Here is a 26,382-nt window from a genome sequence, read left to right as displayed (position 1 = left end):
TCAGCAAAGGTGTTCAAACCTGATGTTTGTGAGGGGCAGCCAATCAGAGAAAAAGGATGGCTTAAAGGGAAAGCAACTAAAACTGCTGGTTTCAGACAGCAGACTTAGGGCGTGCACTAAGACCCAATGTAAACATAAATAAAGTTTGAATGATGTGAAGCTACTCTAGTAGGATCCAAGAATTAAAATTTTAGAACTGGAAAGGAGAAAAAATGAGTCCTCCTCATTTTCCGCTCCGGATAAATCTGAAACATTATGAGAGTAGCATCAAATTCAGTTAAAACTGTAGAAAACTGTTATCAATATACAATGCATTGAGCTTTAAGTAGAGTTTACATGTGGCGGACAAAATATAACCAAGAATATGAAAAATACTCCTTTGAACACGAAGTCATCAGTCAGGGTGTTTTTGTGGTGTGAAGCTAGCGAGGCAGTTTAGTTTAGCTTTTACAAAGTAATAAATTCTTTTTTGGCCAGTCCACTGTTTTAATAAATGATGTTTCTTTGCACTGCGCCCAGCATTGTTTCCAAAGATCTAGCTGCTTTATTTATTAATGAAATTAATAAATAAAGAGCACAGTGTTGGGGTCCCTACAGTCCAGAGTTACCAGACTGGCAGTGTGACAAATTATTTTATTAAAAGAACATGAGAGAACCCTCCTGGGTGAGCAGCAGTGAAATGAAGTAATGTTGGTTTTTTTATGTCATGAATTCCTTCTCAATCATTTAATCATTTGAGTATATCCTACCATTACTAACTGATGTCCTTAAAGTGACATCACATCAGTTGTTGTTTTAAGCTTTAATAACACATTTCTGAGATGACCTATAGACTTTCACAAGATTAGGAAGTAAGATAAATTTGAGAAATACTGCAGAGAAACTGGAAAGAGGAAGAAATATCCTGGGTCTGCCCAAAGATAACAACATCCAACACACCAGTTATGTCTCTTAGAACAGATGATGACAACCCACGTTTCTCAGAAAAGAGTCTACTTCTCATTATTGATGATGACTTAGATCTTACAGCTTATAAAAACATTTAATACCGATTACCAAATTTGGACTTTTGGGGATTTTTCTGCTGATATTATAATAAGACCTAGAGAAACGCCTATTAAATTTCACTTGCTCCCAAAAAAATGGTAAATGGCCTGTATTTGTATAGCGCTTTACTAGTCCCTAAGGACCTCAAAGCGCTTTACACATCCAGTCATCCACCCATTCACGCACACGTTCACACACTGGTGATGGCAAGCTACATTGTAGCCACAGCCACCCTGGGGCGCACTGACAAAGGCTGCACTTTATGCTCCTTGTTGAGATGGTGTACAGTGCTATGAAAAAGTGTTTGCCTCCTTCCTGATTTCTTAGTTTTTTGGGTAATGTTGCCACCCCGCTGGGTGGGCGACGTGAAGGCATATGTATGCGATAAGTCAAGAATAAGGTGACATAGGAGCTTTAAACTGACACCATTGGTGTATCTACTTGGATGAGTGTCAATCTCAGTGACTTCGACCTCAAGTAACTACATTTTCTGAAAACTTGTGAATGTGATAACTTGACAACAAGGCAACGTAAGATTTTGAAATTGAGACTATTGGTGTGTCTACCAGGAGGCTGAGGGGTAGCACTGGGAGCCACCAGTATTTTTTGTATGTTTCTCACATTTAAATGTTTAAGATAAAATAAAAATAATTAGACAAAGATAACCCGAGTAAATACAAAATGCAGTTGAAAATGAATGCAAATGAATGAAAATGAAAATGAAATGAAAATGAATGCAGATGATTTTCTTTAACAAGGGAAACATTTTTCCACTTAACTGACAACTGGTTGGTCCACCATTTGCAGCAAGAACTCCAGTCAACCGTTTGTGATAACTGACAGTCAGTCTTTCAAATTCCTGTGGAGGAATTTTGTCCCACTCTTGTTTGCAGAATTGTTTTAATTCGGCCACACTTGGAGGTTTTCTATCCTGTTTAAAACCATGCCAAAGCATCTCAATCTGATTTAAGTCCAGACTTTGATTAGGCCACTCCGAAACCTTTATTTCTTTTTGAGCCATTCAGCAGTGGACTTGCAGCTGCGTTTCAAATCATTGTCCTGCTGCATAACCAAAGTGCTTCTGTCTCTGGCCATCAGTGCAGGGCATGAACTAATGGCCGGATATTCATCTTCAGAATTCTGTGGTAGAGAGCAGAATTCATGGTTCCATCAATTACAGCAAGTCATCCCGAAGCAACAAAGCAGCCCCAGACTGTCACATTACCACAATCATGTTTGACACTTGGTGTGATGTTCTTTGTATGAAATGCTGTGTTAGTTTCTGCATCTCCCATGGATGTGATTTTTGCCCAGTTACTTTCTTATTATTGAATCATGAACTCAGACCTTAACTGAGGCAAGTGAGGTCTGCAGTTCTTTAGATGTTGTTCTGGGTTCTTTTGTGACCTCTTGGATGAGTCATCAGTGGCCTCTTGTCATAATCTTGTAGTAATTTTAGTACCTCTTGGCAAGGTTCCCCACTGTTCCAGGTTTTCTCCTTTCATGGATAAGGATCACTAAAGTCCCAAAGAAACTGCTTTGTAACCCTGTCCAGACTGATAGATGTCATTTTGTTTCTCATCTCATCTCATTTGTTTTCTTGGATTGTGGGATGATGTGTTGCTTTTTGAGATCTTTTACTCTACTTCACTTTGTCAGTCAGGTTCTATTCAACTGATTTCTTGATTTAGCGGGTGTAGCTGAAATTGAACTCAGCTCTCCAAAAAATGTGGTTAATCACAGTTAATTGATGATCATGTGAATGTGACTACTATGCAAAAAACTATAAAATCAGGAGGCAAATATTTGATCACTGTATCTGTCTCTGTTGGTTTTCAGCTGTTCAATTGTGTCCTGACTATTATAATAACCTGCTGAGTTTCACACTTTTTCTTCTCATCTCCAGAAATCGTTCAGAAGGTGAGGAACGGTCAGAAGCCATACTTTCGGCCAACCACAGACATGAGATACCATTCAGAGGAGCTGACCATCCTGATGGAGGGCTGCTGGGCCGAGGACCCTGCAGAGAGGCCAGACTTCAGCCACATCAAGATCTACATGGCGAAACTCAACAAGTGAGTCCCACCCTATGGCAGTCTGTTCACACCTATTTCACAGCCAGCTCAATTGCAGATACATACCTTTGCATATTTGAAACAGCTAGGTGTGATGTAGATGTCTACTAACCCTTTTCTTTTAAGCCAAATGTAATGTGGCAGGAGTTAGGACACAAAGGCACAGAGCAGAAAAACTAAACAAGAATCCAAAACCAGGGGGATAAGAAGTATGAGGAACTCAAGAGTGAAACACAGAGTGCACACAGGAGTGACTGGGGACGAGACACAGGTAGAAGAAAAAACAAAAACAGGTGAAGCTAACAGGACAGAAAGGAATGAAAACATAAGGCAAAACAAGACACAGGAAAAAAAGAAAAAAAATTAAAGTAAAACATAAGAAAAAATTGTCTAATTTACAAGTAAAAATCACTAATGTACAAGCAATAAAATACCAAATTTATGAGAAAAGAATGGAGAAAAAAATACATTTACAAGGAAAAATTAAAAAGAAAAAGCAAATTTACAACAAATAAAATGACTAATTTATGAGGAAAAAAAAGAATTACAGGGAGAAGGGCAAATTAACAAGAAAAAACCCTCAAAATTATGAAGAAAAATAGTAAAATGTATGCTTCTGTAAGTTTCTAAAAATAAAAACTGTCAAATTTATACAAAAAAAAAACTTCATAAAGTTTTTGGTCATTGTTTTTCTTGTACATTTTTTTTATTTTAGTTTAGAAAATTCAAAACTTTTTCTCTGAATTTTAATTAATTTTCTTTTTTCTTTTTCTGTTTTTTAAACAACTCCAGAACTATGACATGGGAAATAACAGAAACAAAATAATAATAAAAAAAACTATTTCAATCAGACTGTAACACTGTGGATAAATGTGAATTTAAGTCTTTTTAGCTGTTTTCATTTTCAAGGATATTAATGTCTGACCAGATACAGCATAGAAAACAATGCTTACAGGGTCAGTTCATACCCATTGCAGAAAAACTCAAAAGTCAGATATTTGAGTGAACAAAGCCAAAGCTGTCTGCATTGCTTCAAACTACAAGGGGAAAATGAGAAAATATTTTTCAGTAATTGGGAAAACTGACCTTTCGCAGGATAATAAAATTACACCGAAACAGTAGAAGCTGGAAGCCCTCTTCACAAATTCAACCTTTTCTACACATCCGACCTGTTTATCGAAGCCGGTATAATTGGACAAATTGAATGTGACGCTGGTCGTGTCTTCCCAGGCTATCAGCGTCTTCCCTGCCCAACAAGCGAGCTCTGTGCTGAGAGTCCCTGCCAGGAGAGCTGATAGGTTTAAGAGATTCAAAAAGGCAAACAGGAAAAAGAATCATGTTCTGGAAATGGCTGAGACAATTTCAGATAAAAAGCTGTTTGTAATTCATGACACACACTGCACTCGACAGGAAGTGCTTATGTATCGGTGAGAGTGTGTGTTCGTGTAAGAAAGGGGGAGGGAGTGAATCCATGTTTCTGGTATTGTTTTCGATATTCCAGTGAATCATTCACATGCTTATTTGGGGTCTGAGTTTCATATTGAAACAGGAAGCTTATGTTTTCTCTTGAGCAGGGCAGCTCTGTGAGATTATATCAAGTGAAGTGACACTAAAGCGCATCCGATGGCATCAATCCATCACAGCCAGCTTGCAATGAGGTGGTTTCAGCCGAGTGCAATACATCTAGGATGAAAATCAGCATATTTGACCAAAAAAGTTGCAAAAAAGCAACAATATAAGTGACAAATGAACCTCGTCTGGACTGTGTGGGAGTGATTTGATCAGATTTGTCTGACAGTGACTGAACGACCCACTAACGGTTCATAATCGCTCCCTAATTGCACTGCATTTATCATGAGTTATTTTTTTTAGTATTTGAGTGACTGTGTCCATTTATTCTCGATATATGAATGAAAAGGATCCAACACCTGTTGTTGCTTAAAATGAGCACAGAGATTAAAGAAATTAAAAGGAGAATATGATTCACGATTTAACAGCCAAAGATTTAAACATATTTTCTATTTTAACTTTGGGAAAATGGTGTGAAATCAAATATTGGGCCCATTCACGTGATTTAACAGCCAGAAGATTTAAACATATTTTCTAACAGTTTTGCACCTTTATCAATATGCGTACTTGTGCGTGCTTTGTTTGGTGTTTTCAGGAAACCTTTGGGAGTTTTAAAAAAGTGGTGTGAAATCACCATCGGTGTAATTCTCTATATCCCAGGCACAAAACTCAACAGCGGACTCCGAACGCCCCCCTCCCTCCCCGGCCCTCCAACTCCTCGAAGGCCAGTGTCCTGCAGGTTTTCTCAGATGTTTTTATTAAGGTATGTACTTGATCCAACACAGCTGATTTAAATGAGCTATATATAAGTTACCTCCACTCAACATGTCTGGTTTATTTCAGTTTTCCAGAGGCTGTGAGGAATGAACTTAACAGCATTTCATTCAGGTGTGTTGACCCAGGGTTATATCTAAAACCTGCAGGACACCGGCCCTCGAGGCCTGGAGTTCAACACACCCTGCTCCATGGGAATAGATTCAACAATCTCCCGTTTCACCACATCCCAAAGCTGTACTGTTGGATTAAGATGTTGTGACTGCGCAAGCCATTAAAGCACAGGAATGAGAAAAGAGAAAAGCAGCATTTCTCTGAGTGAAACTCCCTTGTTGAGGTCAGAGGTCAGAGGGCAATGGCCAGACTGCTGCCATCTGCAACAGTAACTCAAATAACTGCTTGTTGCTACCAAAGTTTGCAGAAGAGCATCTATGAACACAGAATGTAGCAGCAGAAGACCACACTGAGTGTCACTCCTGTCAGCTAAGAACTGGAAAGGGGGGTGGTTGTGGTGTAATTGTTTGAAGATTATTTTCCTGGCCCACTTTGGGTCCTCGCTGTGAGGTGACAACACCAAACACACACGGTACTCAAATGAAAATGTGGCTTGTTCAATCACATGAAACCATAAAACACTATAGATAGAAAAACAATATTTGGGATTTGGGAGTTTTTACACACACCATTTACCTTCAAGAATTCACTGAATCAAATTTAAGCTTGTTCTCACTGATGAATGATGTAGCCTGCCTTAATTAGTGGACATGAGTGCAGCTAATCAGGTAAAACTAGTCATTCATAATTTTTCCCTGATTTGTTATTCCATTTTTTTTACTTGGTTATAGTGTTTTCCAACTCTTTCTGGGTGTGGTAAATGGTTAACAGAAACAAGCTTAACAAGATATTTCAGTTGAATTATAGAATTAAAAATGAAAAGAAATAGGAATGGCTGGTATAAAAAAATAAAGAGTTACTGATGTTAGTGTCAACTTAGGCCTAACAGGCTGCTCGGCTGGGCATATTAATATTTCACTAACTCAAAAAATGTGAACAAAGCAACACTGTGAGGATAATATTTCATACAGTAAGAAAGTGTGCTGTGTTAAAGGAGTAAAAAAATCAGGCTTCAGCAGATTAAACACAGCTCCTGCGTGACTGCAGAGCTGTCAGGGGGTTGTAATGTTTTGCCTGCCAACTGCACTCGATCCTCCCGTCCTGTAACTTGTGGCATAAAGATCAAAACACGGGTCATGGTTCATTACTCTGAGAGGCAGCTCGTTGCTTTCTGCAGCTCATGGTGTGTGGTAGCTGGCGTCGCTCCATGCAGCAGGAAAGAAACTGATTTACAAGCGAGTGCTGATTTTCACCTGTGGTTACCCCTTTGACAGATGTGTACTTAACGGTAGACTTCACGGTTACTGTTTTTACTTTCTTTAATTCACTTTGTGATATTGAGTGATGGTGGGAAGGTTTACTGCTCGATAGGGGGACTGCTGCTCTGTAATCAATAGCCAAAGTAATCATTTTCACAGCCTTTCATTCGCTTTAATGGAGGGCGTCAGTCACAGCATGCAGTGGGCGTGCAGTTGAATTCTCTTTATGGAAAAGAAAAATCATTAAGCTCTCCTTTCCTTTGTCTGGGTTTTTCTTCAACATCAGTAACTGCTGGCAGAGGAAAACTTGGAGAAAACACAAAGGTGACCAGTCAGAGTAGGGCAGTTAATTTTCCAAAATGGACAAAATTAGGACCTAATTGTCTTACAAGCTCAGCAGTTTCACCTCTCTACTTTTTCAGTGGAAATATGTGGAACCAGTTCTCGATTAGGTATCACTGCAGTCTTGCTCACTTTGCCGAATTTTAAAAGAATTTCAAACAGGTTTTTCTATTTCTGGCTTTGTGTGATGTCAGAAAGAGGCGGTATCCTTAAAAGGTCTCCCCAGGTGCTCTGCGATCACAGAAGCTCCACCTACATGCTGTTAACGAGGGGCATCTAATTAGAAGAAAGTTTATTTAAAGATGACATTAGCTGCACTACTGTCCAGCATAAGATAAATATGGATTTTTGAGTCGAAGAATAAAAATATGGAGCCATAAATAAGCATGGATTATGGAATGAGTATGGAATCTGTATGCTCTAAAATCAGCTGTTTAGGGTCTGATTCCACAAACATCTGTATGACTGTTGTGTGTTTTTCCTCTCAGTTTGACCTTTCCTCCGTTAGCAGTGTAATTCAGCACAGGATGAGCCCGGTGATGTATAGCTTTCCATTTGAAGTGGCCTGAAGTAGAGAGGTCTGTATGACTGATAACCTCAGAAGCACTCAGCGATGCTCTTGACAGCTGAAAGTCAGTCCCTCCTCACGTGTATGAAGCCCTTCACCTCTGAGGCTCGTACACTAATGCACTGTTTGCCGGTTATTTTCATTAGGTAAATGTATGTTGTTGACATGACATGATGGATGAGCTGGTATATTTGGTCTGTGTGTGTGTGTGTGTGTGTGTGTGTGTGTGTGTTTGGGGGAGAGCCAGGGGCTTGAACAGTGTAGTAACAAGAGGGGCGTTCAGCAGTAAATTGTTCAGTTTATCCCACTTTTCACTCTGCTCTTCATTGATTCCCGATACCGTGCACGTCGAGTCTCTCGCTGTTTCCCACCACGTCTGTGTCTTTTGTTGACACTGCTCACACACACAAACCCTAATGTAGCCACACATTTTCAGCCAAAATGTTACTTCCCGAAGAATGTTTAGCCTCTTTGCAAACAAAAAAGCACTCAGAGACAACGTGCTAGAGCCAAGATTGTGCAACTATTGACATTTGTTTTAAGAAAAGAAATGCTTGTTGTATTTAATCTCCATGTGCATTTAAAAAACGTGGTGATACCAAATACAAGATCCAGGAAGTCCATGAGACAAAAGGAATCCACAAGGAGCATAAGGACTGAGAAGTAAACATGCAGAGCACAAACAGACAAACCAGACCCCGGGAATACGGCGGTTCTGACACTGATGCTGGAGCTGATTGCGCCAGACGCCGAACGGCAAGTTTCAAGCCTTGTTTATGGTTATCACATGCACTAAATCTGTCATCATCACAGCTCTCTCACTATTTATACCAGTGCTTAAGGAGGAGTCACTGCAATCTCCTCCTGAATGACAGGAATAGAAGAAGTAAAACAGGAAGCAAAGTGACGTGACATTTACTTCTGCATTGAATTTTTATTGTTACAACTCGGCTCAAACATAAAGTGGAGACGGATACGAGACTTTAAGAAACATTGCTTCCACTTTAAACCGCTCAAGAATCTCAGCTTAAAATGACAGCCCAGAGAGAATGAAGGCGAGAAGTGGCATCTCCACCAAGCCAACCTCAGGCATCCCTTTATCCAATCAGGTGTAGACAATGGTCAGTTAAGGGTCTCCAACACCCAGAGACTGTAATTGCTGAAAGGCTGGCGCTACACTGGATCAGTTCTGCTGCGATTTGTTTTCGTTGTATATTTAAAAAGGTCACAAAGCAAGGGAAAAGATTACATATCAAACATGCCAGACCTCTAAATTATTAAAATTTTGGTTTTTACAACAAGAACAGGATATTTAATCAAAAAATCATGTAGAAATAGTTGGGGAGGTCACGTGCGGAAAATCTCAAAGGAGGGAACTCAGAGAGGAGAAGACACAGGCAGTGGATATGGATGTTTTGCGGCGGTCTCAAGGGACATTTTGGCCTGGTGTTAGTTTCAGCAGCAGGATCGAGCTGACAAATCTCCAGATCCATGCATCAGGTACGACTCTTTGACTAGACTGTCTGCTCTTACCACAGCGTCCTTAAACTCTCACGAGACGCACACAGATGGAGCCTGCCTCTCTCTATCTCAGTAAGGCACGTAGTATGTAACTGCTTATCTGCACGAAATGGAAGACAATTCCCCAGCGTCACTGGACAGTCAAAGGAAAGGTGGAGGTCTGAAAAAGGGAATAAAAAAAATCACAAGCAGGAAGCAGAGACATCTCTCATCTTTTGTATAAAAGATGCAGGCTAATTGTTTTATCATTACCAGCAAGGTTTTTAGGGAGCACCTGTAGCTGCTGCACAGAGCTCATCAAGGCTAGACTACCAGATGGCAGATACCTTAATAACCGAGGGCTTTGTTAAAAAAAAAAGAAGTTAAGCTATAAAGTTAACCTATAAAACAAACAAACCCAGTGGTTCTCAGTCTGTGGGGTCACTGTGGGTGGAATTTAGACAACCAAAGGAAAAAAATAGAGAAAATGAGTTTTCTAATGCTGTAATGATATTCCACCAACTCTGTTTCCGCTAATGATATAAAATAACAAAATAAATGAAAAAAGATTAAAGACAAACATGTGGTGTGTGGAGCACGGGCACTTTATGGAGCTTCAGAAGTAGTGCATACCAGAAAGAGTTAAGTGGCCTGTGATGGAGTCCCGGAATGATTGTGAAGACAAAGGCAGGAAGTTAAGGTGCAGGTGATACAAAAAGAAAAGCTTCTACCAAACTAAGAAGGGAACACTAAAATCAAAACAGGAACTAAAACTTGATAATGTCACAAGAACTCAGGATCTTGGGGTTTCCATGCGATTGAGCGGAACTTGCCAGAAAAGACTCTACTACGCCATCAAATGTAAATGACTGCAGATGGAAACAGACGTCTTCTTACTAAAGTGAAATTTAATTTTGCTCCCTGCTCGTGCCAAACATTTGATACATTCATCAAAAAAAAAAAAAAAAATTAAAAACCAAACTGAATTGTCTCTTCGCCATCCAGGCTCTTCTCAGCTTCCAGCATTACTGTTAGTTTTGGATGAATGGTGGGAAAAATATGGATGTCTGTGATGCGCACTGCAGTAAACAGTGCTTGGCCTGTGTGATTGCATTCAGTGCATTGATACTCATCAGTCTTTCATGTCTCCCTCTGATGTTTTGTACTTTAAACTTAAACATGTGGGTGTGTGTAGGATCCTTGACCCAGAAGACATGTGGCAGGATGCCAGACATTGATGCTTTTAGCCGCCATGATGGTGTGGCTGACTCACCTTCTTGCTCCGTCGGAGTAAATGCGTGTACCAGCATGCTTGTGTGTAGGTGCGCGCGCGTGTGTGTGTGTGTGTGTGTGTGTGTGTGTGTGTGTGTGTGTGTGTGTGTGTGTGTGTGTGTGTGTGTGTGTGTGTGTGTGTGTGTGTGTGTGTGTGCGCGCGTTTGCGTAAGCATATGAATGTAAAAATCTCAAGAGAAAAAAGAAAAAAAAAACACACATTATACAATACATGATTTCTATAATTATAAAATAAATGTGAAGGGCCATGATTGCAGCGGTAACAAGGGGCGAGGGACTGCTTACTCAAACCCAGACGAGCATTGGGAAGTAAATGGATGGCCCTATATTAAATGCTATGTTCATGTTATGTGTGTTTGTTTGTGTGCTCAACAGAGAGGGCAGCACCAGTATTCTGAACAACCTGCTGTCCAGGATGGAGCAGTATGCCAACAACCTGGAGAACCTGGTGGAGGAGCGAACACAGGCCTACCTTGAGGAGAAACGGAAAGCTGAAAACCTCCTCTATCAAATTTTACCACAGTAAGAAAGAAAAAAACAGCGTTCACATTTTTGTCCTCACAGCCAAAAGCTTAAAACTCCCAGTGAACTCGAACACAGCAAATTGGGTGTCTCAATGACACTTTGTCATTTGTGTTAAATCCCTGTATTAATTAAAGACTCCGAATTCCTCCCAGTGCTGCATTTTATTAACGAATACACATTTCCCCGCGGTGCCATCTCACTGTAGATGAAAGGGAACACAGAGAACTGACAGGCGAACCGCTCATTAAAGTGAGCCGGCAGATCAGACGTGATAGCGAGTTTAGGCATTTGGATAACACCACAGGAACAAATCCCATCTTTCTCACCCACTTATCTGCTTTTTCTTGCCTCCCCTCCATCAAAGCCAGACAGTCAGAGAAAGGCCTGAGAGGAAGGACACATTTCATTTCTCACCATACGTGTCAATTGAGTAAACTGTGTTTTTTTTTCTTTTTTGCCTTTGGTACCATTCGATTAACAGGAAATTAGCGTCAGCAGAATTAGCAAAGAAAAACTGACATCTGGTTATAATTGAGCCTCCGGGGCATTGATGTAATTGTGATTCAAAGAAACATATCTTTGATTATATTTTAATTCAAACACTTAACATAATTAAAATATATACATCTTGTTTTTGCCTTTCTGATTCTTGCTTTCTCTTTCTCTCTGTCATTGTTTATGCAGCTCTGTAGCAGAACAGCTGAAAAGAGGGGAGACTGTGCAGGCAGAGGCATTCGACAGCGTCACGATTTACTTCAGCGACATCGTGGGCTTCACATCCATGTCTGCAGAGAGCACGCCGCTACAGGTACGCGCCGATCAATGCCTCATCGCAAACCTCAGTTTTGTCTGCTTCAGACAGCATTTAAGTGTCAACTTCTCCTTTTTCTGAATTTCAAGCTAATCTTAAAGCTTTTAAGAAATCAGTGGTCGTGATCGCAGTTGCAGTGAATTCTCCCTTCTCTACTCATGCATGAAAAGTGCTCACCGGGTCTCCATCTACAGTGTGTCTCATAGTGTGTGTTCCCACACATAGGCCGCAACTGAAAATAGTACAGTTGTTAGATGGTAGAGTACGTTGACTCAGAGTTGAGTCACGTTATGCCACCACATATTTCCCTCTCACTTAAATACCAAAGTGGTTTCTAGACTTCATCTGGAAGATATGTCTCTGCTGCTAATGGACAATCTCACACTCTAAGATGAACTGGAATCACCCTGAGAAAAAACAGAAATGTGTTTCTCTTCCAGTGTGCAGAGGAAAAGGTTATGCTATTTGACAAAGCTAAAAAAGAAAGAATAAAAAAGGACTTGTAGACCTTTTTCCAAAGCAGACATCTTGACTTTTCACAGGGAAAGCAGAGAAAGCACAGATGTTTTAATTGTGGCCGCATCCCCTTTACAGGATCTCGTAGATGATGGATTTACCCCTGCTGTGTTAGCGTCATGCTAGAGACTGCTTGGCAACCTACTGGCAACCACCAGTCACTAGGAAAAAATGAGTATTCCCCAACTAGTTGGAAAGTGGTTACCAGTTGGGGAAGATGTATATTTATAAGGTCCAGAATGGAAAAACATTCCTGTGATTGCTTTGGTCAATAGTAGACTGCCGTGGTCGTATGTAGTTTGCATGAAAGATGCCGACGTTCCTGCAAACACGCTGCAACTACTCGCTAAGCAATAGTAAAGTTGGGCATTTCAACACGAGACTCTATGGGAATTCAATTTTTGGGGGGAGCCAGCCCCAAGTGGCCACTAGAGGAACTGCAGATACACATTCCCTTCGGCTTTTGCTTGACACCCACAGGAAAACTGTTCCCTGTTACACAATAAATATTTAGAACTGCTTACAAACACCTAATTTCTATATAAAGAAAAAATACATTGCTTAGGAGACAACATGGGTTAAAGAAGAAGTAGTTTCAGATATTACATCTATATTCCTTCTAATGAAAAAATGTACTTCGGAGGTGAAGGAACTTTTTTCTTTCCCCAGCCCTGGATAAGCTCTGGAGCCAATCCTGTCAGGTCATACACACACAATGCCAAAATCCCCCTGTCAATCAAACTCTTCACCTCGTCTTGACCTGTAATTATAGCGGCTCTCTGTGCACCCAAACAGCCATTTTCAGAATGCTGTAGATTATTCCTGAGGATCATCATTCACCCAAAGTGCTTTTTTTGGACATGTGATGGATGTCACCTGCATCCAGAGTCAGCCAGTGCGGATTCTGCAGTAAAATGAAGGAGTCAGCTGTCTTGCCTACCACAAGATTTTCTCTATAATGAAGCTATATATGGTATAAATATACTGTATGCAGCTGAAAGGTGTGTGGATTACAGATATATGTGTTGGGCCACAGAAATCATTAATCTGGTGTTTAAGTGGCAGCTGTTTTTTTTTTTCCTACAGTGTAAATGCCACAGATAAGCAGTAATTTAAATCATGTAATCAATACTTTATTTATATAGTACATTTAAAGACCAGAGGTACACCAAAGTGCTTCTCAACAGTAAAATATGAAATAAAATTAATTACATATGGGTACAATAGTAGAGTACAAACACATTTCCAGACAAAACAAAGCAGTAATTAACCCGGGAGTACTATGTTAAAAGAAATATTTCACTCCTAGTGTAAAAGTTGTAATTATCAGAGCTTTGACCAGCAGCTCAGCAAAGAGCAACGCTGTGATGAACGGGTCATTGTTTTGTTTCTGATGCTCCACTAGCACACTCAGTGACATGTATACACATAAATCAAAGGGTGTTTTCAGGTTTTTCCACAATATTTCACACATTGCGCTTGTACTTCCACGACGACAGCAAAGTCGGTATGCAGTCAGGTATTGGCATCATGGTTTCTGTAACACTCAGCTTCACTTTACTACAAGGAAGGTCTTTTTAGATGTTGTAACTTCTGTCTTCTCCACAGCTGGCTAAAGGTCAAACAGCATGAGCAAGAGTAGCCCAGAGACTGCTTGTTTGTAGTCTCTGGGCTATCTCTGGGCGATTCTTAATTGTGCTGCTGTTGTTGTTGTTGTTGTTGTCACTGCAGATCATCATCATTGTATGGAGGGCCACAAGTGCCAAAGTGAATTAAACTAATGCATAATTAAATAATAAATTAAATGTCCTGAATTAATTAAAATTGGGAATAATAATTACATGTATAAATAACTATAAACTCATTTGATTTAAAACGTTTAATAAATTTCCAATTTTAATCATTTAATTAGACATTTTATTTACTATTTATTGATGTATTAGTTTAATTCACTTTGACACTCGTGGCCCTCCATACATTTGTGCTTCTCGAGGTGCTTTTTTAAAAATCTTTGAGATTTCTTCTCTTCATGGTAACTTCCACTGTCGCTCCCTTCTCAGTTCTCTTTAGCTTATCAGCCAATTAGCATCTGACCTACACTCATCCAATGTCGAGCTATGTGTTGCTGATTTTTGGAAACTGCACATAAGCACGTTTTCAAATCTCCCTGTGTAGACCTACACAGTGGACACAAGCGCTGTGACATAAATTCACCATTAGACTGCTGCTCCCATGACCCGGAGCTTTATAAGATGTAATTTAAAAAAAATATTCAAATAGAAAATCTGTATAAAAGATGTTTTTATATAGAGAGCACATTTTCATATTATCAGGTTTTACCATAAGATGGAAAATACAGCCGTAATTTACATGATGTCGGTTATACTGGTCATTTAATTTCATGTGTCTTTGAATTATGCAACTGCATGAGCTTTCCTTTCATAAAGGGTGGTTTAATGCATCCTTTGCTAAAGGAGGTGATAAACAAAGCACTGAAGCACCTTTTCTTAATATTTAGAGAATTCAACGAGCTCCTAATCCAGCTGCCACGCAGATACTTCCAGGCCACTTCCCAAGCAAAACGTAATACTTATAAAACTCAAGAACTTGACAACAAATAGGTTGGAAATTATATCCTGGTTCATCACAGTTCACTCAGGACCAAATGTCCCTGCTTCAAATGGGTTTTTATTTTTAGGTTCAGAAAGCAGCTGTAAAAAAAAAGGAATAAAAAACCGAACATCTAATATGAAGCACAAATAATAATAATGGCCTCTGAATAAACAGCCAGCCGGTGACATTACCGCTACATTTCGACTATTATGAGCCAATTCAATTTCCTAAATTTAAGACAGATTGTGCGTTTGTAATATTCCATCTGCGGATTTGATTTATCGTCTCGTATTTGTGTTTTTCAGTAAGCCTCAAAGCCTGGAAATCATCCAGGGACAGAAATAATGCGAGCGGCTCTGAGGTTTTTACAGACGCGCTCGTCTCCCAGTCTGTCAGCCTTTCAACAAAAGAAAACAGGGCGCCCAGTGCTGGATTTACAGCGTGCACTTCTACATTTTTCATTAACTCATAATGCTTTGGGTTGAGAAACAGGATATGAGCTAAAAACTTCCACCTCTTATCTTTTCTTGCTGCACTGAAAACACATAATCATGAAAACTTCTCTCTCTACAGGTTGTCACGCTGCTCAACGATCTGTACACGTGTTTTGATGCAATCATCGACAACTTTGATGTATACAAGGTACGTCGGGATAATCAGTGAGGAGTCTACTATAGTAGCTTTGCATAAGAAGGACATGTGTGTAGCCCCTCCCTTCATCCTCTGTCTGAAATAAGCAGTTTTATCTCCCTTTCAGCCAACTTTGATAGGCAAAAATCAAAGCAGATAATGTTAAAAGTAAAAACATCACAGCAGCTCATAGAAATAATTAGTTGACTTATTTACTTGAAGGTTAAAACTTATCTTCTTGTGATTGGTCCCTCAGGTTGAGACCATCGGCGACGCCTACATGGTGGTGTCTGGGCTGCCGGTGCGGAACGGCAAACTCCACGCCAGAGAGATCGCCGGGATGTCGCTGGCCCTGTTAGAGCAGGTCAAAACGTTCAAGATCCGACACAGACCCAACGACCAGCTGAGACTCAGGATAGGCATACACACAGGTGAGTCTTAACTCACAAGGTGGTGGCCAGTGGAAAATGTAAAACCTGCAGGGTTCCAGTTTTCTTGTTTACTTTACCACAAAAACATGTTTTGGTCCAGTTTTAGTATCAGAAGCTTCAAGGTTTGCATTTGCAGCAAGATTTAGTGACATGCAGGTACACATAAAACATATGAAGAGCAAATGAGTGACTGCATCTGCAATGAAATGCCATCAACAGTCATCGCAATAGTTTTGCTTTAATTAGATGTACTTTTCTAAACAGAGACCGTTAGCTAGATGGAACAGGAAGCCTTATCCTCGATATTAGAGTTGGGAGAGCTTCTGTATAGTCAATATCCAGTCAATATCCAATACTATCAGCAGCAGGGAGGTCACAGGGGTATCAAAGTATTATTTGTGCCAGCAATTACTGTTTCTTCTATGTTTTTCCTGCAATTTAAGAGTGGGAAGTCAAATTCATTTTACATCAGGGCCATCCGTGCAAATCCGTTTAGCTGCGAATTTAATCCCTGCGATATCTCAATATAAAGAAGTGCAATATCAACAGCACGTCTCAGTTTTACTATATGATATTGTGATACTATATGAAGAAATGCTGCTCTGCTTAATGGAAGAAATGTTACAGCATGACTCTTTGGGCTTAAATTTAAAGAAATAAATGTGTTAAATTAAAGGTTCTCATTGCCCATACTGTCCTTTAATTATAAAACAGAAAGGTTTTTTTAATTCACAAAAAATTATATTTTATTTATTTATTTAATTTAAATGAAAACTTAAATTTCTACTGTAGCTAATAAAAAAAACATGAACTTCTCTGTCTAGTATGGAAACCTATGGTTGAGGCCTTCATCAACAGGACAAGCTGTAAAATTTATGAAAATATAGTTAAAAGTCCAGAATGCATGTTCTCCTTCACATTTTCCAAAGATCTAGAAACTTGTTTTTTTATAATAGGTAGCTAATACGTAGTTAAACTTCCTTAGGCTGACAGAAAGGGGAGTCTCTTTAGTCCAGGGTTTTATGTGGCCTATGATATAAAATGACTTCGGTGATATAGGCCATGCAAGTGACCACCACCAGTGCCAGCATTTTGTACTTGTGCTGGTGTGTCTGCACTGCTTGTCAGTTTCACTGCTACAAAACACCTGCTGGTGGTTGAGATGATCCATTCTCTCCCAGTCGATTCAACTGGTGGCAGAAGAAAGGCGTAGGAGGAAACAATGGTACTGAACGGGCAATCACAGTCAGTAGACACCAACATGAAACTACAGACTGGCAGATTAAATTTAATGCTAAGCTAATAATAAATGATAGTTCAATTATAATAAGATTAAATCCATGGATAGGAAACCAGCAAATAGTTAACGATCACTTTGAGGGTCATCGATGATCAGAGTGATTATCGGAAACCCTAAAATGTTTGCCTTGAAAGGTTAAATAAGTCGACAATACCCGATCAGATCACATATGGGACAACTGAATAAAAACAAGCGCTAGGTACAGTTGCATTGATTTCTTCCATGCTCGCCCGCTTTTTTGAGACCGTTTTTCTGTTGCTGTTATTCCATTGATGTGGCTACTTTTCCCACCGTGGCAGAAGATTACAATCTCATTATTAAATGCTCTTTGAGTCTATCGAAAGTTAATTGGCCCCAGATGGGAAGCTCCCCGGTAACAAGCACAACCCCGACCTTTTTGAACAAATCAAAGCTTCAAAAAGCTGAATCAGGCTACCTGAATCTTGCAATTATGACAGCTTGTTCAGACATTATTGGGAACTAAGCAAGGCACATTTCTCTGTCTCCACACACTCACTCCTCTAAAACTAGATGAGCGAGGCGCTTGTAGAAAGGCTGAATTATTGTAACTGCTTCTCATGCAATAAAATTAGTCAGCCTCGTGTGTCTCTTTAAGTCTCCGGGTTCTGATTTCTGAACGCCCCCACTTAAATGCTTTTTAATAACTGTTGAGTGATTCTTCATGTGTATCCTGGCAAAAACATAAAAAATAAATTAATAGGTTTTGGACTATAAAAGGAACATGTGTTATCCAGGGCATGAGATTAGCTGACAGTATCCAGAGCCTTTGTAAATTCCATTCTTCGAATACCCAAACAGATGGAGTTTAAAGGGGGGGGACGTTATTCTTTTACTCATTTTCTGTCATATATGCATTGCCAGAGTGGTGGAGGCTCATCTTAAACATGACAATGAAATATTTACAAATAGATTCTGTGAGCTGAACAGCTCTAAATGCTTTGTTTAGAGTATTTTTTCTACTCTTAGCTCCGTATGATGTCAATGAAAAAGGACACTGCTAATATGGTCATCTCAGGAACTCTGTGCTCCGAAGTGGCTGATGAAGAAAGTTGGCTTAAAAGGAGAGGAGCTAAAATGTCTTATTTCAGACAGAAGATGAATGTCTAAAATGTCAGAGTCCAAGAGTAGAAATTAGGAGCTGGAAATGAGCACAAGAGCCCCCCTTGTTTTGTTCTTTTTAATTTGACGTAACTTATAAGAAGCTTCTTGCACAGTATTTAGACTGCGTCAGCTCATAGAGGCACTGTTTATGTTCTAGTTCAGCAGCTGAAACGATCCAGCATGCATAGGCTGGCACTCAGCGTCGTCACTGTAATTTAGAGCAGTTTCCTTTCACTCACACCTCTGTCTTCATATTTAACATTTCCCCTGAGGTGTGGTAATGACAGAGCTTCCCAGCTCCTCAGGTATGATGATTGTTTTTCCTTGGTAAAATCTGACTATATTTAGTGTTTGTTTTACAGGCCCGGTGTGTGCCGGCGTGGTGGGGCTGAAAATGCCCAGATACTGTTTGTTTGGAGATACTGTCAACACGGCATCCCGGATGGAGTCGAATGGAGAGGGTGAGTGTCACTGGGTTTTTCCTCTCTGCTGTCTGTTGGATGTAAAGCCGGCGTCATTACATAAATCTGGGTTTTCAACAGAAGGAGGAACACGCTTCGTACAAATCTTTTCAGTGTTGAAGTTAAAAAGGACTTGCAGCTTATTCTTATTCTTGTATTGCAGCTGCTCTGTATTTAATTAACTTTTCACTTCTTTTAAACACTGTGCACTGCTGGTGATAAGGTCCATAAAGAAAAACTCAAACAGAAACAAAGCCGATAAGCCAAAGTCCAACAGTAAACAACAAAAGGAGAAAACAAAAACTGGGAAACATGAAAGCACGGAAGACAGAAGCTAAAAACAGGAGGCTAGCAGGGAGGAAAGGCGACTCTCTGACAAAAAGAAAACCGGAGACAGGACTAAAGGCTTCTTCCCCATTTCTCTAATCTGTGCCTCCTCATCTCCTCCGTCCTTCTCCCTGTGCCTGTGTAAGTTAATCTCAGTACTCCGGGATGAAGGATGTCTTAAATGGATCATGAGGACAGAGAAGAGAGGAGCAAGACACAGATGCATATCCTTTTACCTTTAATGTAGAGGTGTGGCAGACAGCTGGAATACATTAACCATAGCAACAACTCATTGTAGATGAGCAAACTTTCTTTACCTGTTTGTTGGTGTGTGAAGAAAGCATCAAGCCATGTTATCAATTTAATTAAAAGTACCCTTGAATTTAAAAAGATGCCATAAACACGTGAAACACAAGACTAAACACAAGTAAAAACAATGAAGGTGGGGCGGACATTCACAAAGGAGGGAAACAGAAACAGGAAATAAAAGAAAGCTTATCTTCAAATTAAAATAGGAAATAACAAAAAGACGAAAGTTTTGGTATATTACTAATACTAAACGTGGCCACAGAGACAGTAGAAAGACAAAAGATGAGCAAAAACAAGACTAGAAGTAACTGAAAACCAAGACGACCAGTGCAAACATGCTACAGTATGATGGCAGGAAAAAAATAAGCTACTATTGGATAGAAGAAAAAGAACAGAATAAGAAACACAAAATAAATGCAGGAACAAACTGGCCAACATCTAGCTTGATGTGCTTCTTGGCTTTTGGAAATCACACCAGGCTTAACAAAGCAGATAAAGTTTTGGGATTGTCGGATGTGTCGGGCAAATCCACACTGTAGTGTGAGGCAAATTTAAAATTGAAATATTTACACAAACAGAGGTTTGCTTCTGTTGACATCAGCCAGGGAAAAATTGCATAAATTCTTAAAATGAACTAAGCTGCAGAAAAACTTTGCTTTGTGTTTGGTCTGAACGCAACATTAGTCTCTTAAGGATGAATTATTGCGATCCAGTTGTTTTTGTCTTTGACTCTTACGGTTGGCTTTCCCTGTAATTTGCCACCCATCTGTACATATAGAAAATCCCAAACTTGGTACTGCATTTGGTTTAGTTGAATATTTGAAAAGCTTTTTTAATGGGAAACTGAAATGAGAACTTTTATAAGTATATGATGAAGTATATAACTTCAGAATAGGCTGATTTTTTAAAAGTAAAATAACTTTAACGTTTTCCAAGTTATAGACCTTCCTAGTATATAGTAGTGGGTTGAAATTTGGCGGCTTTGTATTCACTTTATTTTTTTCCACATCTAGCTTATGTTTTTTAATGCTTAAACTGATATAACCGTATATTTCGAAATAGATCTCAATTTGTCAGATTGCAAAATCCACAGGGATCCCACAAGGATCTATCCTGGGCCCGTTGATGTTTAAATTATAAGTAATGAAAAAGTAGTCAGTGCTTCCCACCTCACCCCTTTAGAATAGTTTTTTTTTCTGAGATAGAGGACTCTCCCCAAACTTCAAAACATGCCTTTTGGGTAAACTGTAAAGGGTCATATCACCATGTGAGACACAGTTATAATCAAACATTTACTTATAACCATCATGCGCATGAATTTCATAATGATTTTGGGCTTGTAATGATTTCTTTGAACTGTTCTTTTTCCAGGGTGGAATGATTGTACAGCATACATCTTTAATTACTTTAGAGAAAATCCAAAATTAAATTATGCACTGATTTTTTTTATTAATTAAACATGTATGCTTTAGCTGTAGCTGTAGGCTGGCAAATAGAGAAACAACACTAAGGTTGACATTTTGGACATATCCCATTGAACAAACAAGAACCAGACTACCAGAATTAACAGCAGTAAATAATAGACCCTTTATCACCGTACACAGGACCTGTTCATCTCTGTCTCTGACTCATTTCTTAATGAGTTTTGATGGAAGCACTCCTGAGGAAAAAATCAGATTTGTGAGCTAATTATAAGCCATGGTGACCTGCTGCGTCTGATGCTGTTCGTGCTGACATTTCTTTTCTTAACTGGCAGTGACAGCAGTACAGTGTTATGAATCTACGACTGGATATTTTGCGAGTGAATCTTCAGATGTATCGATTAACTGCTGAGGTCCTTCCTGTTTTGTGCCTCCTCTGCTAAATAATTGATGGCACTTACAGCTAAGGGCCCTTAGCCAGCGATTAACAGTGCTGCATGAAGCTTCATGGGCAAGAATCGCATCTCACATCCCTGCACTGTGTGCATTATTAGGACAAAACAATACAGATTTTCATCACTGTTAGCATTTTGATGCATTGGCTCATCTCCACAGTTTTCCTGTGAGCTGTTATCTTGAGGTTGGAGATGAAAGCAGATATGTGAGCTGTTATTTGTCATTCACGCTGTGTTTGATGTCTCTTCCAGCCTTAAAGATCCACGTGTCCTCGGCCACCAAAGAAGTGCTCGATGAGTTTGGTTACTTTGATCTCCAATTACGAGGAGACGTAGAAATGAAGGTAGGAACCCGTCATCTGAATGAAACCAAGTTAAACCATTTGCCTTCAAAGTGAGTTCATATGTATTGTGAATGTTAATAAAAATAAATGAAGAGCAATGCATGATACGTCACTGATAAACCTACAACAAATGATTTTCATTATAGATCAGCCCGAGGATTATTGGTTTAATTAACTGATTAATATGTCAGCCTGTAAACTCAAGGCTGTAACTATTAATGAGGATGCTGGGATTGATTTTAACATCCCGAGGAGGAGAGATCAATATCTTTAAATGTGACAAGTTCTTAGGTAAATAAATGAAACACAGCAGATTCCATGTGTTTTTAACCCTCGAGCAACAAAACTGTTTTATTAGCAACTAGAATACTTTTTTCAACAGCGTATTTGTGTTTATAATATTCATATCATTTCTTTTATCTATGACTCGTATTGTTAAATGTTCAAATGTCATCATGATTTTCTGGAGTCACATGGCAGCAACTCAACGCATTTAAGTATGTAGACATGGCGAATACAAGATGCTAAAGCTTGAACCGAGGATCAGAGAAAAATGGTGATTTAAGTGAGTTTGAACGTGGCATGGTTGGTGGTACCAGAAGGGTTGGTGTGGGTATTTTAGAAACTGCTGATCTTATGACATTCTCACAGAACCATCTCTAAGGTTTGCAGAGATTGGCCTTAAAAAGAGAAAATATTCAGTGAGCAGCAGTTCTCCAGGTGAAGATGCCTTATTGATGTCAGATGAGAATTTCCAGACTGCTTCGAGCTGATAAGAAGGCAACTGTAACTCAAATAACCACTTGTTACAACCAGGGTATGCAGAAGACCATCTCTGAATGCACATGACATCGAACTTTAGGGTAGATGGGCTACAGCAGCAGAAGACCACACCAGATGCCACTCCTATATGCTAAGGAAACTGAGGCTAGCATTCACAGAAATTGGGACGACAGTAGATTCGAAAATATTGCCTGGTCTGATGAGTCTCGATTTTGCTGCTACATTTAGGTGGTTGGGTCAGAATTTGGCATACATGACATAAAAGCATGGATCCATCCTGTCTTTTATCAACAGTTCAGGCTGCTGATGGTGGTGTAATGGTGTGGGGGATACTTTCTTGGCACACTTGGGCCCCTTAGTACCAACTGAGCCTTTTTTAAACACCGCAGCCTGCCTGAGTAATGTTGCTGACCATGTCCTTATATTTATGAACAGAGCGTACCCATCTTATGATGGCTGCTTCTGTCAGGGTAACGTGCCATGCCAAAGCTCAAATCATCTCCAACTGTTTTTTTGAACATCACAATAAGCTCACTGTACTCAAATGGCCTTCACAGTCAACAGATCTCTTCTGCCTTTGGGATGAGGTAGAACAGGTTTTGTATCCTGGATGCGCAGCTGGCAAAAACTGCAGCAACTGCTTGATGGTTGCAGCAGTTGATGGAGAATAGATGAAAATCTCTGAGGAATGTTTCCAGGTCGTTGTTGAATCTATGACATGAAGAATTAAAGCAGCTCTGAGTGCAAAAGGTGTTCCAACCCATTACTACCTACGTGTACCTAATAAAATGTAGATGAACTGGTTACCTCGTAGTAAGGCTAACTTGAACACTTGAAGGTAAAAGCAGCAATCAAAAGTGGTTTAATAATTTTGAGAGATAAACCATTTAGGATTAAACATCCTTTCACATTTATTCATAGTCAGAATATATAATTTATAGTGTCATATGTGAGTAAAGGGCGACTTAAAAGCTTTATAGTGTCACTTTTAAGCAAAGGTCAGCAGAGGATACCAACCCATCCACTCTTCATCTCCATTGATGAACCTATTGATTTCTGTGTTTTTCCAGGGCAAAGGCAAAATGAGAACGTACTGGCTTCTTGGGGAGAAGACTGATGTGTATGTTATCTGAGAGGCCTGCTGATAATGTGAGAGCAGCAGTGGTGGAGACGCCAGCAGAAGCTCCAGTGGCCGAGCCACTTCTTTTATTTGTTCTAGAATAAGTCTTTAATGGTGATTTCCCTGCAGAGGAAAGGTGAATGACACCCTACAACAACAACAAAGAGGGAATTCCAGGTATATTTATTACCTGCATACTGAAACTGCAAAAAAAGAGAGAGATTAAAACTGTAAAGTTGTTTTTGTATGAAGAATTTCTGTCCTGAGAGTGGGTACTTTTCACTGATAAATTCTTATTTTTTGTGCTTTCTATATTAAAATTTGTATAATGTGTTTGAAAGTCAATGATGTATTCCTATTTCCATTGAAGTGTGGAGGCACGGTGCTGCAATCGATGTCACTGCAGGAGGTTCAGCCGTGTTACACAGTATGAGATAATATGTATATATGTATATCCAAGATACTGTAAAATATTTTGTTCAATAAACTCAGTAAAACACACTTTTTTTTCTTTATGGATCAGGGACTATTTTTACATTATTGGATTTCTTTTGTGGTGTTACTGATATTTGCTTTCACAAAGGGTGTAATGTGAGAAAAGAGCCCTTTATTTTCAGCATTACACAACATCTTCCTGACAAACACCCACTTTCAACTCAGGAGCAATTCATAGGTGACCTTCTACTGTTCCCAAAATATCGAGTGTCCCTCTAAAACATTGCATCTTTTAAAAAAAATTAAGTGCAGCAACCAATTTACTAGAGAGGCACTCTAACCTTCGCTGTCAACCTTGGAAGATTAATGGGTTAACGAGATAGGTTGAACCGAAGCTGTTCCAAAGCAGGTTATTCTGTTGTCTGCTTTTATTTTCATATTTATTTCTCTTAACTTCTACTTCCTGTCTACCCAAGACCAACCAAACTAGTGAGTTTTCTTTTTTCGTTTCCAAATTTGTCATTTGGAAACAAAATTGAAATCAGTCACATGACTTTTTTTATTGATTTGGTTTAGTAACAAACAAACAGCTGACTTCCTGTTTCAGTTTCAGAGGAACTAACGGAGTAATTGACCGTGTGCAGATGTCTCAGGCCAGCTTTTCAGTTTTGTTTCCAAGACCAAGAACATTTTTTCATATTTCATTTATTAATATATGTTTATTTGTACTAGGAAACCAACATTATTCAATGATACTCAGACCCTTTAGCAAAGAAAATGTTTATACATCCACCCTGCCAAGGTGAGCAGTACCTCATGTTTTTCCTTGAGGGGTCAGCACAGCAGATCGTCTGCCTCCACCTCACCCTGTCTCTACTGTAGCATGCTACTCTGTCACACCAACCGTCTGCAGGTCCCTCACTACATCCACGAATCTTCTCTGTGGTTCTCTTTTCCTCCTCTATTCTACGTCCCACCTTGACCTATGGTCATGAGCTCTCGTTTAGAGGTAGGGTGAGGAGTCCAGTCCATTTGTAACAGACTCAGACTAGAGCCTCTACTCCTCCACATTCAAATAAACCAGCTGAGGTGGTTCAAGCATCTGATTAGGGTGAGATGTTCTGGGCATGTCCCACCAGGAGGAGGTGACCCTGGGATACCCCCAGGACAGGTGGGATTACATCTCTTGGCTGGCCTGGGAATGCTTTGTTGTTCCCCTAGATGGCCTGGAAGAGATGGTGATGAGAGAGGACACATCTGATATTAATTTTGTAAACTGCGGTCCCAATTAGTGCATGCTTTAGGACGGGACTACCTTATGATTGACAGGTTGTTACCCTATGAATGAGCAGTATTGCTGAGTTTCACTAAATAATGGGTGTAATGGGTGCATCCATTTTTTACATCCAGTCTATCACTTTACATTTCCCTAAAATACCGAGTGCGCTTCAGTAAAGCAGAGCATCGTGTATCTGCAGCCTGTGGACAGACAGCGAGGAGGAAACATGAGTTGGCAGCAGACAGCTGTGTTTTGGTTGTAATGACATCACCGCTCATTAGAGGCTCATCAGGTTTGGAGCAGGTGCACGGGTGTGTGTGTGTGCGCGAGCGCTCGTGCGTTGTCATCTCTGCAGGATAGCATCTTCCCCTCCTGCACGGCTGTAATTACCGCCCACTTTCTTGCGGCGACATGCCGCATCCTGACGCCAGTTAGAGCCACACAGAGGGAATTGAGGGTCTCCACTGAACCCCACGCCGAGCTTCCCTCAGCTGACCTGGCTGTCATCCTATCATCTGTTACTTTCTGCTTTTGCCACATATAGATCAGACCTTTTGTTACACGAACTGCTCCGAGTTTACACAGAGTAACTTTGTGTCTCTTTAAGCGCTGGAAAACAGCTTTGGTGATTTCCAGATGCAAGATATATGCATATTAAAAAACGATATAACTATAAATAGGAGCAATATCAGCTTTTTAGCTTCGTAGGGACTCTTTCTGATTGCTATTTCTGGCCGCAGTCTCTGTAAGAATGACAGCGTGTTTTGTTGTGTTGAACACAGAATTTCTTTGATCTCAGTGGTTTAAAGCTTTTGAGGATTTTACAGATAGTTTCACAGAAACAGTAAAAGCCAAAATTCTGCAGATTAAAATATAGAGCAAAAATCAATTCTAGCCACTACCAAGGGAAAAACTTGAGGCTGAAAAGCAAAAGGCTGCAGTTCCTCTGATGGCCACTT

The 26,382-nt window shown here is 39.8% G+C and overlaps 1 protein-coding gene across 1 annotated transcript in view; it reads left to right on the top strand.

The window, feature by feature from the left end:
* The window catches only part of LOC116324894 (atrial natriuretic peptide receptor 2), an 86,374-nt gene extending 62,170 nt beyond the window's left edge, over nucleotides 1–24,204 (top strand). Inside the window, exons 15-22 of the mRNA XM_031745668.2 lie at nucleotides 2,954–3,122; nucleotides 10,917–11,063; nucleotides 11,751–11,874; nucleotides 15,580–15,648; nucleotides 15,893–16,067; nucleotides 18,852–18,950; nucleotides 21,715–21,806; nucleotides 23,660–24,204. Coding sequence (XP_031601528.1) covers nucleotides 2,954–3,122; nucleotides 10,917–11,063; nucleotides 11,751–11,874; nucleotides 15,580–15,648; nucleotides 15,893–16,067; nucleotides 18,852–18,950; nucleotides 21,715–21,806; nucleotides 23,660–23,722 — 938 coding nt within the window. The 3' untranslated portion in view covers nucleotides 23,723–24,204. The remainder of the gene's footprint in view (nucleotides 1–2,953; nucleotides 3,123–10,916; nucleotides 11,064–11,750; nucleotides 11,875–15,579; nucleotides 15,649–15,892; nucleotides 16,068–18,851; nucleotides 18,951–21,714; nucleotides 21,807–23,659) is intronic.
* Nucleotides 24,205–26,382: the final 2,178 nt, after the last annotated feature.

This window comes from Oreochromis aureus, linkage group 7, assembly GCF_013358895.1.
Source record: "Oreochromis aureus strain Israel breed Guangdong linkage group 7, ZZ_aureus, whole genome shotgun sequence".
NCBI lineage: Eukaryota > Metazoa > Chordata > Actinopteri > Cichliformes > Cichlidae > Oreochromis > Oreochromis aureus.
This window is presented reverse-complemented; position numbering and strand designations above follow the sequence as displayed.